This window comes from Pyxicephalus adspersus, chromosome 2 (assembly GCF_032062135.1).
Source record: "Pyxicephalus adspersus chromosome 2, UCB_Pads_2.0, whole genome shotgun sequence".
Classification (NCBI taxonomy): domain Eukaryota; kingdom Metazoa; phylum Chordata; class Amphibia; order Anura; family Pyxicephalidae; genus Pyxicephalus; species Pyxicephalus adspersus.
This window is the reverse complement of record NC_092859.1, coordinates 149,948,946-149,968,033: the sequence shown is the minus strand read 5'-3', so window position 1 is coordinate 149,968,033 and position 19,088 is coordinate 149,948,946. Positions and strand designations below refer to the sequence as shown.

The following is a 19,088-nucleotide window of genomic DNA, read 5'->3' as shown; positions in this document are numbered from 1 at the left end:
TTATTTACAAAAAGTGTATATTAGGATATATACAAAGAAATACATAAGAAATAAAAGCACCTGAAAGCTGCACAGAATTCTATTCATCATAGCTATTTATTTCCAAGGTTTGTCCTACTAGAAGGATCAAATTTGGGCAAAGGAGAGTGCCAGGATCCTGACATTAGGTGCCCAATTAGATATTGGCATGTTGCCATAATGCATGTGCTTTTTTAACACATTAATATGCAGTAAGTTAGTATATTCTAATGAATAGGCTTGCAACACATTAAAACCTTCAATCTGTCCAACACATGAAGTTTTATTTCTGACGTACCACAAAGCACAAACTAGTAGGTTACCCTGCCTGTTGAAGAGATGTAGTGCATTGGGGCACCATGCAAAACTAAAAGCACAGCAACATGCTATTGCATGCAATCTATTTTGAATGCTGCAACCAGACTCATCCATCCGTCCCACCCCTCCTCTTCCGCTGTGTTTCTTTGTAGTTCTCTTCATTGGCTTCCATTTCACCTTAGGATCAAAGTCAAGCTCCTGTGTTTTGCCTTACCTTTCTGCCTTGATAGAAAAAGTATCCCCTAGCCGCTCCCTTCACTCCTCCAATGACCTACTAATAACTTCCTCACTTATAACCTCATCACACCCACGTCTACAAGACTTTTCTAGAGCTGCCTCAACTTCCTGGAATGCTCTTCTATGTCCCATTGGGCTTGCTCCTACTTTCTGCTCCTTTAATAGAGTCCTTAAAACCCATCTTTACAAACTCGCCTACCTGTATTTTTCTGTCTCCTAAACCCACTTTACTCACCCACCAATCCATATTTCCACTCCTATTGTGTGCTGCTTCCCCAAGCTCCTAGATTGTAAGCTCTTCTGGGTAGGGTCTCCTCCTCCTGTATCACTGTCTGTGTCTGTCTAACATTTGCAACCCCTATTTAATTTACAGTGCTGCATATTATGTTGGAGCTATATAAATACTGTTTATTAATAATAATAATAATAATAATAATAATAAAAAAAATATTGTACATTGCGGTAGCGCACATTACCACAGCACACTTCACCAGAGAAATGTGTTACAGTTCCAAATCCAGTATATCATCATAGTGGAATAACCACTTGGAATATCTTGTATTATCAATGCTGTGTACACACTACTATGACTAGTATGCCCCCTCTAATGTAAAAGTGTTTTTCCATTAGCATAGGGTATCAAAGTCAAGGCAGTGAAGATAGGGATCGAGAGAATGTTTCATTAAGTTTCTATATAGCATCCATAGCGGAGTAATAAAATTCATCTGCATTTAATAAAGTATCAAAAGAAGAAACACAGCAAAGAAGCAGGTGAGTAAAAAAGGGAGAGGAAAAATGAGCAAAAGGTTATAATGGAGAACAGAGAGTTCCACGGGGGTCTTGTAGCTATGATGAGATGTAATAGGGTACAATTAAACATGTCCAACCAGAGATACTACATTAAGGGGACCGGATTTTCAGGAACCCTACAAGAGTGTTGTTAAGCATAACCACGTTCTTTTAATTCTTTTTTTTTTTTTTTGCATTCATTCATCATGCCCATAATTCACAACTTTGACTTTCCCAAAATTTAAGGTGTACTGTTGCCAGGAATTTCCAATTTGCTACCTTTAGGCCTGGAAGATAAAGATGATTACTGTTGTTTCATACTTGGTGAGATCTGGGATCGTATTATTCAGTAATTTTCCTCAAGGATTCTTTACTAGGTGACAATGAAAGTTTTGGATGAGATCATATATATATGTACAGCTACTAAACACTTGGAGAATAGAGCACCTAGAGAAACAGACCATTAGCAATGGGAGACAGTGTAGGAGTATTTTTAAAAAATGTTATCAGGGTCAAGTGCTATTGCATTTTGCATGAATTCTCTAAGGCTACAACCACAACCTTCATGGTGTTACTTTCAGAAGGCTATAGTGCAGCGTGCAGGTCCTGGGTATTTTAGTGGTCAGTGTGAAGAATGCCTTTTACATTGCAGGCCAGTAGGAATAGTGACACACATACAGATAGCCAAAAAGATCATTGGTGTCATTTAGTCTGAGAGTCACAAATTACTCGTTGCTCAAGGACCCTTTCAAAATCTGGAGGAACCCTAGGGCTCCACAGAACCCTGGTTGAGAAACATTGCATCTGGCTACCGGTTCTGACATTATGACCTTACTCTTGGGGAAGTTTCTTTGAGAGACACAGGGCTCCTCTTGCATGCATGGTCAGGAGTCTGTAAATTTAGTGGTCCAAGACAACCAAAAGGTTGGCGACCACTGCTCCAGTGGGGAATGCATAGTAGTTTTTGTATTATTCAATCTAGAAAGGTCATGCTCTACTCTTCAACTCTCTCCTGATCAACTTTCAGATCCTCATTTCACCATACAGCCACCAGCAATTCCAGGTTTACTCAAGGACTTAAAAAGAAATACCTCTGAAACTGAAATGATCGGTGGTTTGGAGTTCAAGCCGACTCTTGTTGGCCTTGAGTGTTCTTGTGTTTCTAAGTTCCTCACTTTCTGTTTTCCCGGTTCTGCATATATTTATGTCTCCCCGGTTATCACCTTCAGCCTTTCTAATTATATTTGTTTTCTGCCCACCCTGACCATTTTCTGTCCCTGGTACTTATAATACCTGTTGATTTCATAATTAACTCCGCTTCTGTTTCCATCTGCACAGTTCAGGAAAAAACGCTGTGTTGCCACTTTCTGATAAATAAATAAATAAATATGACCATAATTGAAAACCATTAACAACACAAATAATGTTCTAAATTAGGGTGATACATTTTTCTCCTTCTCACGATCCTTTTCACTCAACAGCTATTACTAAATGTCAGTAAGAATAATGCTTTATATAGTTCTTTGTGATTCTGTGAAAAAAATGCAATCTCAAAAATGTTTTGTTGAAGATGCTTCCTAATATATCACCCATCAGCAATGCTCTGCAGATGCTGACATTGCCAAGCCTATTGAGATGACAACACTCAACAGCAGCTGCACAATCGGAAATATTACTGCATTTATCTGTTTCAGATGTTTTATTTGGATCACTTTTCAGCTCTTTCATAAGCCACTCTTGGAGAACAATATTGTCATAAAAGATGACAGTAAAGCTATATATATATTCAGCTTGCTTGCAGCTGTTTCTTTCTTAAAACATTTATTTTGTATAACATATAGTACAGTGGCTTGTGCATGGGGTACAGCATAGAATAAATGTTCTTTATTGCATTGGCTGGGTTAGTCAGTTGTAAATGACTACTGAAGAAAGTTGTTGAAAGTTGATAAAAGTGGATATGTTGGTCTAAGCCTGATTTTTATTTATTTGAAACATGGGGCCTGAGTTATCAAAGCTCTCCAAGACTGGGGATGATAGACTTAATAGCCCTGGTTTATTAAAGCTCTCCTAGGCTGGAGAGAATACACTTCTATCAGCAAACCTGGAATAGATTTCTTAAAAGTCAGTTGCTATAATCCTGTATCAGATCCTTTCCAGGTTTGCTAGATCACCCAGCTTCACTGATGAAAGTGTATCCTTTCCAGCCTTGGAGAGCTTTAATAAATCAGGTCTAATGCGTGACCGTGGGCGATCCAGCAAGCTTGGAATGGATTTCCTAAAAGAAATTTGCTATTTGTTAGAGAGCTTTAACAAATCAGGCCCATAGTTGAAGATTAGATAGTGAGGGTAACCTTTTATGCAAAATGTAGGGTTCAGTCGATGTTGGCTGCTTGGGCCTTTAAGACAGAGTGGGGGATATACTTATTTTCAGTTTCAAATTGAGAGTATATCAGTGATAAAATTGCAGATTTTCTTTCTGTCATCCAGAGGCTATATGAGAGGCAAGTGGGTCCTTTAAACAGCAGCAACCAGTCAAAGATAATGGGCCTGATTTATGAAAGCTTTTTCAAGGCTGGAGGTGATACACTTCCATCAGTGTAGCTGGATGGTCCAGGAAACCTGTAATGGATCTGGTACAGGATTCAAAACATTTGCTAGCAAATCCATTCCAGGTTTGCTGGATCGCCCAACTTTACTGATGAAAGTGTATCATCTCCAGCCTTGGAGAGCTTTCATAAATCAGGCCCATTATGTTCAAGCCTTTAACAGGGCAGCATTGTTAGTGGTCCCAGAACATAAATAGTAAGAATCATAATTACGGTACCTACACATAACATTCCTCACAGTGTTAAGTTATGTTTGTACATCAGAAGAGGACATTTGTATGCTATCTGCTTGATAATACAAAACTATAACAATTCTGCTGCGGAATTTGGTGGGTACATGTGTAGCGTGATAAATATGCTAAATCTAACAAGACCTTTTTTAGCCTATGTGCCTTTGAAATGCATTACACTTGCTTTTCTTTTTTTAAATTTGAAGTTTTATTGGATACATTTAACATGAGGTCAAAATAACATACAACAATAGTAGATTTACAACCAGGAATAAAAAAAAATACAATTTACAATACCAAGCAGTACCGTTAACAAAGGGTGGAAACTAATAACATTTAACACACAGTTAACATCCCCAGGGTTGCATTCTCAGAGTTATATCTCCCATGTCGGCTTCTGTCGTTTATGTTCCCTTGTACAATAAACTGTGTAATCTTCCATAATACACATCAGTGAATTCCCCTAATATTTTTCTTAATTTATAATAAAAGAAAAAATAAGGGGGGAGAGGGGATGGTGCTTGTTTTCTTTTTTTTTTATATAAAAAAAAAAAATGAAATGAGTATTTGAAAGGACACAATTTACTTTTTGTACTTCTGATTTCAGGGATCCAGACATCCCATCGGACGCCTCTCTAATATACAAAGTGACTTTAAGCAAAGTCGCAGATAAGCCAAGTCTAGGCATTCTTACTGCTGCTGACCGCATAAGCCTTGCAAACCAAAAACGGGAATGTGGAAATTTCCATTTTGAACGTGAAGAATATCGAAGTGCCATGCACTCCTATAGCCAAGCACTGAGCATCCTGACTCTCCCCACTGCAGGTAACTATTACTGCATGACATACATACTGGAGAGCCTAGATAATCCTGTAATTTAATTATGCCTCAGTTTAGTCATTTTGGGGTAAATTGTTAGCATTTATGTAGTGAGTAATTGCAACGAATGCAGAGAAAATATATTAATTAAGTTAACTTAGTTTAGTTTAGTTAAAGTTACCTGCATGCCTAATTCATATGTGACTGACGCTAAAACAAAAGATCGGCTTTATATCCAGGCAATTAGCATTTGTTACAATAAGTTTAGCAATGGCAGCTTCGATCATCTCTCAGTATAGGCTCACTTTAAGCTTTTGAGTTTTCATCATATCAGACATTCCTCGTCTGAGCTTCCAAAATTCTCAAATTGACAGTGATATAAAACTTTTTTCTATTTATTTATGTTGCAAATCGTCTTGGTTGCTATAAACCTGACATACACTTGTCCCAAACTGCAAGACACTTTGAGACTAGTTTTATCTAATAGTAAAGGCATTTTTCATACAAATCTGAGGTAGCAGCATAAAATATGAAAGGTAAGCAGTATTGTGCGTATCTGTCTTAAGATAATTTTGTTTTGCAGATGTCATATTTAAAGGTAATTATTATCTCAGACATCTATATGACTTAGTAGTAAATCATATGCAGAATGGGGATCAGTCACTGCCTCTTGAGCCTGGATGAGTAGTGTAGGCATTTTTATGTTCTTTGTGCACTTGTGGAGACTTCCAGGATCCTAAAGAAAAAAGCCCATGTACAAGACCACTATGGGGGCTATGAGGAAGTTCAGTAATAGCACCATAATAGGGTATTGATTGTTGACATTGTTGTACTATAGTCTAGATCAGGCATGGGCAAACTACTGCCCTCGGGCCAAATACGGCCCTTTGGGCTTTTTAATCCAACATTGGTACAAAATTGTCCACTGGCTAAAAAATGTGACCAACAACATTGTTCCCATTGAAATGGAATGCAGTTTGAATGTATGTTTTCTTTTACTTTTAGTTAACAGCTTTTACACTTAGTTTATATAAGTTCATACAAACAGTCTCCATTCATCTGATACTGGCCTGGCCCAGATGTTAAAACTCATAGTGGCCCCTGAGCCAACAGGTTTGCCCACCCCTGGTCTATATAAATTATTAGTTATACTTGGTTCAACAGATCAAAGTAACCAACTGCATCACCATTTTAATAAAGCACCTCTAATTCCTTCCTCTTTCACATATAAGTTTACATACTTAACCTCCCTAGCGGGTCATTTCTTTCCGGTTTTATATGTCTAAAAGCGGTACGCCTCTCTGCCAGAGTGCATCGCATGTTCGTTGGGAACCCGGTGCTAAATCATTCGTAGACAACCTGATTCTGGGTCAGGGTTTCGTGCGTAGCAGAGCAGCTACCTGGCTGCGATCTATTGAAAGTCATCCCTTGAGCCAAGCTTTTGTCTACCCCGGGTGGCCCAGGCCGCCGGGAGGGGGACGCGCGGGCGGCTGGCTTCAGCCCGCCCAAGCCCCCTCCCCTTCCCTCTCCTCCACCGCCCAAATTTCACAAGCTTGATTGTACTTTAAAAACGAGGGCGAGCTGTGCCACCCCCGCCGCGTGTCGGCCCGAGCGGGGGCCCAAGTCTCCCCGGGGCTTCGGCGGGGGCTTAAGGGCCGTGGTAACCCAGGAAGGAAGCGCAAGGTGCCGCAGGCTTAAGCGCCGTCCGGCCCGGGTCCTCAGGGGGGCTTAAGGGCCGCGGTACCCCAGGTTGGAGGCACCAGGTCCCGCAGGCTTAAGCCCTGGTCCCCCCTGGGCGGCCAGGGGAGCTAGGGGCCACGTTAACCCAGGAAGGAAGCGCAAGGTCCCGCAGGCTTAAGCGCCGTCCGGCCCAGGTCCTAAGGGGGGCTTAAGGGCCGGGGTACCCCAGGTTGGAGGCACCAGGTCCCGCAGGCTCAAGCCCCGGTCCCCCCTGGCGGCCAGGGGAGCTAGGGGCCACGGTAATCCAGGAAGGAAGCGCAAGGTCCCGCAGGCTTAAGCACCAACCACCCCAGGTCCTCAGGGGGGCTTAAGGGCCAGGGTATTCCAGGTTGGAAGCACCAGGTCCCGCAGGCTTAAGCCCTGGTCTCCCCGGGCAGCCAGGGGGAGCTAGGGACCACGGTAACCCAGGAAGGAAGCGCAAGGTCCCGCAGGCTTAAGCACCGTCTGGCCCAGGTCCTCAGGGGGGCTTAAGGGCTGGGGTATCCCAGGCCCTGAAGCACCAGGTCCCGCAGGCTTAAGCTCTGGTCCCCCCGGGCGGCCAGGGCGAGCTAGGGGCCACGGTTACCCAGGAGGGAAGCGCAAGATCCCGCAGGCTTAAGCACCTTCTGGCCCAGGTCACCAGGGGGGCTTAAGGGCCAGGGTAGCCCAGGTTGGAGGCACCAGGTCCCGCAGGCTTGAGCCCTGGTCCCCCTGGGCGGCCAGGGGGGGTTAAGTGCCAGGGAACCCCAGGAAGGAAGCTCAAGGTCCCGCAGGCTCAAGAACCAGGCTGGGGTACCCGGGCCCTTAAGCCCCCCTGAGGACCTGGGGTGGCCGGTGCATAAGCCTGCGGGACCTTGGGCTTCCTTCCTGGGTTGCCATGACCCTTAAGCCCCCCTGGCCGCCCGGGGGGACCAGAGCTTAGGCCTGCGGGACCTGGTGCTTTTTTTAAAAATACATATTATACTCATACTAATATATATACTGTAAAATAAATGTTCTTGAAAACAATGTACTGCTGTTACACATATAAATCCAATGTATTGCATTCAATACAGTTATTTTGTATTGAATGCAATACAAATAGAATTTTGAATGGCCCGCCCGCCCCGCCGGCAACGTATACACGCATCAATGTCACCGGGAACTCCCCGGTGACTCATCGGATGCAGAAGCCGCCCGGAAGAAGAAAGACAGAGATCGCGGCGATGGACGACGCGGGACGCCGGCGGATCACGTAAGGCTCTATTTACTATTACCTTTCTGAAGGATTACCTACCCCGAGTGTGACTCGGGGTTACCGCTTTTAGCAACACTTGGGGTTACCTCTAGGGAGGTTAAGGTACTACCAGAGTAACATAAAGAAGGTCTCCCTTTTTATTTTACTAAAATACTTGGGGTCAAGTTAATATGATGAGTAGTGTTTCTCAACCAGGTTTCCTCCAGAGGGTGCTAAGGGTTTATTGAGCAAAGAATATTTTGGATTTCATAGGTCAGGTTAACTGACAGCAATTTGGCTATCTGTAAGGGTGACATGTTTCCCTCTGGCCAGCAATGTGGGAGAAATTCTTCCCATTGACCATGACACTAATGTACTATGAGCTGTGAATATAGTAAATACTGCAGGAGTTCCCTAAAGATCTTAAAGTTTTTTCAAAGGTTCCTGCATGTTAAAAAGGTTGAAAAAGTCTGGTATAGACAAATTGGTCCAATAAATATGTTTTACAGGGGTAGAGATTCAAAAGTATGGAACTTTTAAAGCCGATTATTTCAGGCTTATAGATTAAAACCAATAAAATGTTTTATTAAATACACTAACAACTGCATAAAAATTCACCACAACAATAGATATCTCCTCCAAGGACACCAAATTTGATGTTTCAATTGTTGACGCATTTCGCAGAGGCAAAGTCTGCTTCCTCAGGACAAGCAAGGAGATCTGTGGTTTTAATAATCAAACTGTTAGGAGGCGCCCCCTGGGCCTAAGTACCCAGGCGATACCTCACCCCAGGAGGGTGCGTGAAGCCTATTCCCTCCGGCAGCTGCGGTAGCACTGGGGTTGCAGGTTCAGTACCCTGTAGGTTGCAGCATTCCTGTGGCTGAGGTTTCCATCAGCATCCTCTGAACTGAGGCTGCACAGCTGATTGCTGAGTAGTTCCTGGTAATCTAAGGCTGTCATTGACTGCTGGGGCTTTATAGCCTCTCTGCTCCCAGTCAGTGGTGCCTGGTACAGCATCTGCTGGACTGACCTGTGTTGGAGTGTTTTGTGATTTTTCCTGTTACTGACCTACGCTTATTTTCTGATTACCCATTTGAACTCTACCTGGACCGACCTCTGCTTGTGACCCCGACTCACTTTTGCCTCACCACCTGGAAAGTGCTCTGGATGGACTGATTTCCTGTGTTTTTGACCTTGGCTAGTTTTTGGGATTCCTGTCTTCTTACTCTGCATTCGTGGCTCTGTACTCTGTGCATTTAGTGGGCGCCGGGTCGGCTGCCGGCCTATCTCCAGACACCATCCTTTGTGCACCAAGTCCTGGGGGCAACCGAATGCTGGGAGACGCAACCAGTCTCCCGAGGCTGAGCGGGGGCTGCTATAGGTGCAGACTGGGGCATAGATAGAGGGATTGGTGTCTGAGGAATACTTACATAGATCCGGGCCTTACACTTACCATCATGGTTTGACAATTGAAACATCAAATTTTGTGTCCCTGCAGGAAATATCTATTGTTGTGGTGTATTTTTATGCAGTTGTTAGTGTAATGAAACATTGGAATTAATAAAAGATTTTATTGGTTTTATTCTATAAGCCTGAAATAATTGGCCTTAAAAGTCCCATACTTTTGAATCTCTACCTTTATATTTGTCCTAATTGGGGATGTGACCCTGGAATTATTTTCCCAGAGGGATCTCAACGTTTTCATAAATTGGTCCAATAACCACCAAGCAGCCAGTCTGAACCACAGCATTGTGTGAATATGAACTAGCATAGTGTATGGTATTGTGTGTATATTCTTCTTTATAATATTTGACCATCTTAAAAATAATCACCTAAACTGCTCAAAGTAAAAGATGCACAATGTTCCTTTAACTAAACTGCGTTTGCCTGGAAACTGCCTGAGGTCAAACATTGTGCATGCGTCATAAGGTTTCAGGACGGCTGGCCACCTAGTCATAAATGCATTAGGGAAGATTATCAGAGCACAAAATGTGCATCACAAATAGGAAACATAATCATGACGTTAATAAGACCTTTGTATCTTCACATTTACTGTTAGCAAAATTAGTGTCTCCTATAGGTGTCTTTTTTAATCACCGATAAGCAGCACTTTGCATGCTGGTATTCCAAAATGGAACATAATGTCTGGATGTTGTCATGGTACCATGCAGCGGGATGTTCACACACTCATCTCCTGGATAATGATTCACCATTATCTGTATTACTCAGAACCCTTGAGCTCAGAGGAAGAAGAGGAGATTCGTGAACATAGAATCAAGTGTCTGAATAACCTGGCAGCTGCCCAGCTCAAGCTTCATCACTATGATGACGTCATTAATTCCTGCAATGCAGTCCTAGAGATGGATGCCGACAATGCAAAGGCACTTTATAGAAAAGGCAAGGTAATGTCACCTTACCCAATTTAACATGACTAAAACGGGACTCGTGATTTGCTTTCTGATTTTATTGGCCAGTTACAGTGTAATAGATATTTTATATTTTGCTTGATTGTTACTGTGCAGATCATACACAATCATTATATGGATACCCATGGGTGACTTTGAAATTTGCCCAACCTTGGAACAGCTACCAAGCAATGAATATTGTCACAACAATATTCAGCATATAGTATTCAAAATTACAAGGAAATTGAGAACCACCAACCCTTATCTTCTAACCAGTTTCTCAGTGATATCATATTTATGTATTGCAAGTAGTGTATTGTCACTGTGACAATTTAGTTTGAATTTTCATTCCTTCCAACCTGAGTTTATTAGGATTTGGACAAGGACATCATTAGTAAAGCTCAATCTAGTCAATCTGCAAAACTGGGATAGGACAATGCGTAGGTCTGGTGAAGAACATAGGAGGTTGATGTTCCCGTGTTACTGATGTAAAATTCTAGGTACGTATGACAATCAGCATTCCAGTATCTGCCAGTCATACATTATAGACCTCTGATGAGTCAGAGCTTGAGCTTTCTAATTGACGAGGAGCATGAATTTTGCAAATTGCAAAGCTATAGGCCTGGCCCAGTAGTGGGTGGGTGTTGGACATCTAAGGAGAGGTGTCTTTATCCAGCAAGAGGCTTTCCTATTCAGGCTGTGGCCACTTTCTAAAGGCTAGTTTGGCAGCAGTTGAGGATGTGTGTTTTTAAGTGGCTGACTGCCCCCAATGCATCTACAAGCCTTATTTTATGGCCCTGATTTAAAAAGGCTCTCCAAGGCTGAAGAGGATACACTTTCTTTGCTGAAGCTGGGTGATCCAGCAAACCTGGAATTGTCATTTGGTATTTTTTAGCAAATGTCTTCAATCCCTGGAACTCAGCTTCTTTGAGGAAAGTGTACACTCCCCAGCCTTGGGGAGTTTTAATAAATCAGGCCCTATGATGAAAACAAATGCAAGTGACTTTTTTATTACCAATTCCATTGACTTAACTGGGAATGCTCTTCAAATGGCTGCGAAGCCTAATAAAGGTTTTGAAAGCATTTTTGTGGAAGATGTAATTTGGGCTGCTTCCCCTACCCTTCCAGTTTGTGTGCAATATAACCACAATGCTAGACAAACACTCCTACAACTACTTCAGATGTTTCATAAATGCCTGATGATTTTCACAACCATCTGCAATCACCATCCGATGATAAGCAGATAAACTGGGAGTCCAATGGATGGAAACCAATCAACTGTCTGTGTGAACAAGACCTAAAGATATAAACTGTAAAACTTTTCACACTTTTAATTTTATTGCACCTGGATTGCATTCAGCTGATTTAAAGTTAGGTTTTTCCTAATACTTGTAGTGAATGAATTAGAACATTTTAGGCAAACTATTGCAAAAGTAAAAGCGATGAAGCTATGTTGACATTACTTTCTTGATAGCTCTCATTCACTTTAAATTCCTTGCAGGTGCTATCAGAGAGAGGAGACTTTGAACAAGCCATGTCTGTTCTAAAAAGGGCACTTAAATTGGAGCCTACAACAAAGGTAGGTTACACTTTGAGAGATGGACCCTAAAGTGGAAGGTTTGCTTTTCTTGCAGTCCCTTACTCACCCCAAATTCATATGGATTTAAAAAAAAGCCATTTGTATTGAAACAGCTCCCCAGCATTTACCCAGACAATGGGCCTGATTTATTAAATCTGGAGAAGATGCACTTTCATCAGACAACCTGGGTGATCCAGCAAACATGGAATAGATCAAATCTTGGATTGAAAACATTAGCTAACAAATAGCAAATTACTTTTAAAAAATCCATTCCAGGTTTGCTGGATTTTTCTGGTTCACTGATGAAAGTGTATATGCTTTGGCCTTGGAGAGTTTTATTAAATCAGACCCAAAACCACTAAATGTAGTCCATTGCAAGAGGTAAATCCTTGCTCAAGTTGGAATGAATGGTGAGGTCACCTGCCTGGTATGGTGCGAGGAGAGAGGGTTTGCCTCTTGCAATAGACTAAATTAAATTCTACTGCACTTTTGAACTCCCCACTGTGGCAAAAAGGTATGGTGAATTCACCTGAAAAACATAAGCTCTATGGAGAGGGGAGGGGGATAATGAAGGAGCAGCACCCCACTGTGCTCTCTTCCCTTAACTTTCATTATGATCGTTCGTGGATCTGTCCTGGCGGATGAGCACTGAGCACATGCCAGCTTCTCATCCAATATCAGCCCTGAGGTGATTATTGGACGAGAATCAACTGATATTTGTACGTTGTCAAAGACCAGGCTAATTTATATTTAGTTTTATGCACCTAAAAACACAGATGGATTCTTGTACTATATATACTATTTTACTTGCCAGTGAATTTGTAGTTACGCTTTTGATTATTTGTTTCTTTCACACTACTAAGTCAGGCCAGTGACAAAGTCTATTTTGATGTCATGTCTTCATGGTCCACACACGTTTGTTTTTGTATTCATTGCATCTCTTGCATAAAAGAACCTGATTAAAGATCAGTTTTTGTTTGTTAGTTAGCATTTATCTTGCCTGCACTGGAAATATAAAAAGAAGAATCTGTCTATCAGCACTTAATGGCCCATTGTATTGACAATCTGCACTCCTGTAATGGTATACACTAAACATATTTTAAAAAAAGTTTCAAAGGTTTGGACAAATTTTAAAACACTACCAAAGGTGATTCCAGATTTTGTTTTATTGATATAGCCTAAACTTTTTTCCACCAACCTTTTTCTGCACATTAGGGCAGACGTACCTGTCAAACCCCCCAACTCACATACACACTGTTACAAATATGCTTCGTTCTGGCACTTCAGTCCATCACATTCGTCTTCCAGGTCTTCCAGGCCTTGGCCATCTTGGTTGGCCAGGTCACAATGTTCACACTCAGCTTTTATTTACCATTGGGCTAAATGGGTCATTGTTTTATCCCTTTATTGACAGGTGGGTAGAGGTGGCAATGTTGGAGCTTCCAGGGGCAGTTTGCTGCCCCAACCCCCTCTATAGACTCTAATTGGAACTCTAACCGCTTATGCAAGCGCTTTTAAGTGTGAACTTGAAGCTTCTTGTTTCAAATCAAGAAAAAAAGTGAAAAGAAAGTGAAAATCTTCCAGGATTTTACAGCCTGTTACTGCTCCTCGCTACCTAGCGGTTGCCAGTAGGCGCTCGGGAGTGGTAGACGCTTCACTATATGCCGTTACCTAAACATGGCCCTTAGATAGTGATTAAACTATGTTACAAAGGAAATGCTATCAGCAGACTGATTTTTGATCTTGCCCATAGTTATTTTATACCATTGTACTCAGATGGCTTTAGCGAGGGTGCAGGAGCCCTAAAGGACTGTGTATTTTCCAGACGCTGGCTTGTTACACACTAAATATGTGTCTCTTTCTGAGCAGTTTAGGAAAGCAAACAAGCAAACTGTGTCTCATAATCAGTAACAGTAACACATAATCAGTACTTACTGTTCTAAAATATGCTTTGCTTCTGAAATAATCCGTACATAGTTCTCACCATTCTATTCTTGCAGCACTAATCACGTCCATGGAAAATGATTAAATCAAAGACTTTGATTGAATTGACAGCAAATGTTCTGCTAAATCTCACTTTGTCTGCCGGTGAAATCATTTTTCCATATCATTCATAAAAGCAGAGATCATTCTGAACTGTCATTACTAATACATAATACAGAATCAGGGTATTCATGTAACTAATCTTGCTGGATAATATTAATACAGCCAGAAGTTTTCCATTGTACCTGAAAAGAACAAAACAATCTATTTTGAGGGAACAGGGTGAGGTAAGCATGAAATACCAGAAAATTCAACCTCATCCTTTCCAGAAAATAGGGGTTTATAATCATACCTATTGCATATATGACACAATCAGATCTTTTGGGGCTGCATGAGATCATCTTTCTTTCATGGAGGCTCTTCTGCAATTTAATAAATATGCTTTAAATGCAGCCTAATCTAATTCCAATTGGTAATCTATATATAAACCCAAATGACTAAATCTTATGTAAGTTTTACCATGTTAATGCAATTACCAAAGTGATTTTCAATATTTGTGTCAGTTGTTTTTAACAAAATAATACCTTATCCTGCCTTAAAGATCCTTGTTCATCTTTATACATTAAATGGAGTAGGAGCTGAGATAAAATAATTACTTTTCTAGGAGAAAATGTTGCTTTAGGTTTTGCCTTAGCACTGGTCTTTACTAGCTATAGAACCTTCACACTTCAAACTCCAAGGGCTGTGGAGGTACAAAAACCCTTTGATTCCAACTCCTCATTTTATGGTACCACCGACTCAAGCTCCTCTAATGTAAATATGATAATGTATGCTTATATTTCATGTTGATTGAAACACAATATACATGGCATTTCATCACTGCCAAAGCTCAACCATTGTAAAGCTTTATGAACATTGTTTCTGCTTTTGGGAACAAAAACCCCTGGCCAGGAAGCTGACACTCCACCTTATTCACCAGTTTATGTCTAAATTTTAACCTCCCTGGCGGTATTCCCGAGTGTGGCTCGGGGTTAATTTTCAGTACCAAAAGCGGTAACCCTGAGCCACGCTAGGGGTGGAATTGTAAGGGAGTTTTAAAGCTTACCTGGTCCCCACGCGCCCGCGGTGTCCTCCAGCGATGCCCGCCCAGCATCTGTGTAGCTTGGCGATGCCCGCCCGGCATCTGCTTCCCCAGCGTGTGAACATTGGGGACGTGAGGCCAGGGTGCATGCAGCGGGACCAGGCGGGAAATTAAAAACAAAAAAGTTTTTTTAAATGTACTGCTTTGACTTTTAAAAATACTTAATATTAAGACAGCCAGGGAGGTTAAACTAAAAACACAAAAACATTGTTTTTATCAAGAAGCTATAAATGTTAAAGTACTTGCAGATATAATGAGGATCAGGAAAAAATATAAACTACATCATTTGCTGCTTGAAAACCATCAATTAAACTACATAAACCAAAAAACAATTGTAAAACCTAAAACAGCATAAATATTAAATAAACTAGTTGATAAACAAAAATTAAATAGTAAATAGTAAAATAGTTGGTAAATAAAAATAAATAGAGTGCAGGGCAGTGTGTGAAGCAGGCATGGAGTGATAAACAACACCTCTGCTTTCTCACAACACTCTCAGTGTGTAATCTCAGAATGTAATCATATTGTATAACCAGGATTAATAATTGATATCAACACTAGGCAAAAATTGTATAATCCTATCAAATGAATATTTTTCATGAGCCAATTATATATAATCCAGATTAGACAGATGTATAAACGTTAGCCTGCAGAAAAGCTCAGATGAGCTTCATATTTGTAACAACTCCGCCATGGGCTTTATTATTACACCAGTAAACTACTTTATCATGACTGTTATCTGTGAAGTAGAACTTTTTTACATACTGTATGTCTTCAGAACAACTTACATTTAATAGGAGTCAGAGTAGGTACATTTTCTGCCGACTCCAATTTCAGAGACCCCAAAATACAAGCATTTAAAATTCACGGCTAAAGCTTTCCATTTAAATAATACTGGCAGTCTCTATAAATGTTTCAGCAAAGCTTTAATTCTACTGCAGGGGTAAAGCAAAGCACTCTGACATTTCTACAGAGGATGCAACAAGAGTGGTATATTAAGGTTTAGTGAGTGCAGTGATAGTTCTCTTTGCACTTACTAAGTTAAGTTATTAAGCTCCTTGCAAGGGGACAATTCACTTTGGTATCTGAACAATTTATGGACATTCAGAAAATTAACAGCAATAGACCTGATTTATTTAAGCTCTCCAAGACTGAAGAAGATAGACTATTAGCGATGAACCTGGCTGCGTAATATGTTGGCGCTATATAAATCCTGTTTATTATTATTAATAATAATAATATTAATACAGCAAACCTAGAATGGATCTAGTTAAAGATTGAAATAATTTGGGAACTAATGGAAAATGATTTGTCAGAAATCCATTCCAAGTTTGCTGGATCAACCAGGTTCTACCACGAAAGCCTACCTGATATAAATCAGCCCCAATGTATTCAGACACATGCCATTTTTACCATGTTGCTGTTTGAAGTAAGTGGAGACTAGCCCTAAGTAATACTTACACTGCCTAGGTTGTTTGACTTTTAGTGAAGTTTGGAGGTAAAAATTCAGAATGGATGGACCTTTTAGCACTGGAGGGATCCGGCAGCAGCATATTTACAGATAAGGTTATTATTCTAAACATTTGTTTACCAATAATTAATACCTGCAAGCAAAATTAGGTAACAATAAATAAAAATGTAATTTAAAACTATAAGTCATTTTTGAAGCTTAGCATTTAAAAAGAAGTGTTTTCTTACACAGGAAGAAAAATGTGTGACTTGTAATCACTTAAAGTAAATCTAAAACCAAAAGAGTTACATAGACTTTAATGTGTGTGTATTTGGGGGTGTGAACTTAACTGTGCCCATGCTGGGAGATTTTTTCCTGGAGACAATTGTCAATTTGCATCAGAAATGCTGTGCAGTGTGCCCACAGCTTTACTTTGACTGCTATAGTCCTTAGATCATGGAGAAACTTGTCTAAATAGCAAAGAATAGGGAGCCGTGTTTCTAAGTTTTATGTGATAGGATGACACCTGTCACAGGAGGTTGCTGGGAGATAACCACATTCATACTGATAGATGTCAATGACATTACGGAAAATAAGAATGATAATAACAAAGATGGAAACAGTACGAATAGAAAACAACAAAACAGTGTACAGTGATCTTTTGGTTTCTTAACCAGCACAAAAGCATTGCAATAAGGTCCATTTCACAGAGGTCCTTACAGCCCTTACTTATAGTTTGAAGGGTGGAGCATTCATGTAGAAACATAGACTTACAGCAGACCTATCACCGAAAGTTTTACTTTACATAAAAGTGTAGATAACCTTATAAAAAAAAAAAGGGGGGGGGTTAGCCCCTCACCTTCTGTCTTCACTGCTGTAAAGATGGATGGCGCGGGACCCAATCAAGGAAAGCTACGGAGGGATTGGGGGCTCTTTAGATAAGTTCCACTTTAATGTAAATTCTGGACACTTCTTATGTAGAGTCAGGGTAAACCCTCTGTCAACAGACACTGCAGTCTTTAGATCTTAACTACCCTCATATGGCAGGTCAACTATTAGCAAATAAAGCAGGGTTTGTTACCTGTGCTTCTGGAATGTCTGGAATTGTTGGAGGTAATTTTGGGAGAGGCCCATCTTGCACTCTCCATGGGGGTTCTCACCAAGCTTTTACCTACTTATTGTTGGCTCAGCTAATTTATGGAGCACTGGAACTTACAAATTCTTTTTGCATATAGTCACCAAGTTTGTGCAGGTGAAGGCATCCCATGAGAGTTAGAAACCCACCTGGTATGAACAGTCAAAACTTCATACAGAGCCAGCACATTAATCTCTGTGGGTTTTATGATCATATATTATATTACATTATATATATCATCACACTTGCCCATCTTTATTATTATCTATCCACACCTGGTGCAGCTTAAAGTCAGTACAGAAATCATCTCGGACTGGCCAATCATATAGTCTTTTAAAGAGCCCCCTAAATAATTCAACTTTCATCAAGCCTAAGAAAACTAGAGGATAATAAATAAATATTAAGAAAATATTAGACTGGCTTCCAAAAAAAGTAAAGCAACATAGCTTTATGTATTATAATGTTTTTAATCTTCCATACATCCTTCTTAGTTTGCCTTTTAAATTTTTTTTTGTGAAGATATCATCAAGGCCATAGGTCACCAACCAACTTACAGAAACTGTATAATTGCAAAACCATAGGTTTTTTTTAAAGAATTTCACGAGAATGGCAGCAGGAAGCCACAATGACAGTAGCAGGTTTTACCCATGTGAAACTGTTAGGAAACATTTAATCTACCAGGACAGAAATAGGAATCACCAAATGAAAGTCAAGTAGAACAAGCAAAATAAAGTTGTCTTGTAAACATTTTCGATTACAATCTATGATAAAACAGGAGTTTTCTAGTCCAACAAAATTAAATGTCAACTGAAGAGTCACCCAACAGGTTGGGTTAGCTGTTTCGGTTGAGAGAGTGTTAATTCTTTGCCAAAACCTAGGACAGCCCTGCGAAATGCCAAAATGCTACTGAAGAATACTGGTATCACTGGCACTAAAACCATACACCCTACCCCAACATTCTTATTCAAAATAGGAATACCAGCCTTCAGACTGTTCTTTCTGCCATAGTTTTTTTCTGGGGCTAGGTAGCATTTACATCTTTTGAAATATTGGTCACTATCTCCAAAGTGCTGCATGAGTTGGAACAGGCTATGAAGAATAATGACCATCTAAATCTGACCTGGAAATGGATGTGACCATTAATATTAATCACTGCGCGCAACTCTTGTGTTACTTTGCAGGAGAAACTGGAAAGACCACAAGATTATTAGTATTATTAGTAAATGGGATTTATATAGGGCGAACATTTTACGCAGCGCTGTACATTAAATAAGGGTTGCAATTGACAGACAGATACAGACACAGGAGAAGGAGAGGACCCTGCCCTGAAGAGCTTACAATCTAGGAGATGGGGAAATATTACACAGTAGGTGGGGGGATATGGAATGGTGGGTAAGTAGTGAGGGTTTAAGAGATAGAAGAAGACGGGTAGGCGAGTATGAA

General features: G+C 40.6%; 1 protein-coding gene across 1 annotated transcript in view; it reads left to right on the top strand.

Moving 5' to 3' along the window:
* LOC140324695 (peptidyl-prolyl cis-trans isomerase FKBP8-like) overlaps window positions 1-19,088 on the top strand; it is a gene marked incomplete in the record, with an annotated part of 37,700 nt that overhangs the window by 6,941 nt on the left and 11,671 nt on the right. The window contains 3 exon segments of the mRNA XM_072402769.1: window positions 4,806-5,023; window positions 10,182-10,354; window positions 11,859-11,936. Coding sequence (XP_072258870.1) covers window positions 4,806-5,023; window positions 10,182-10,354; window positions 11,859-11,936 — 469 coding nt within the window.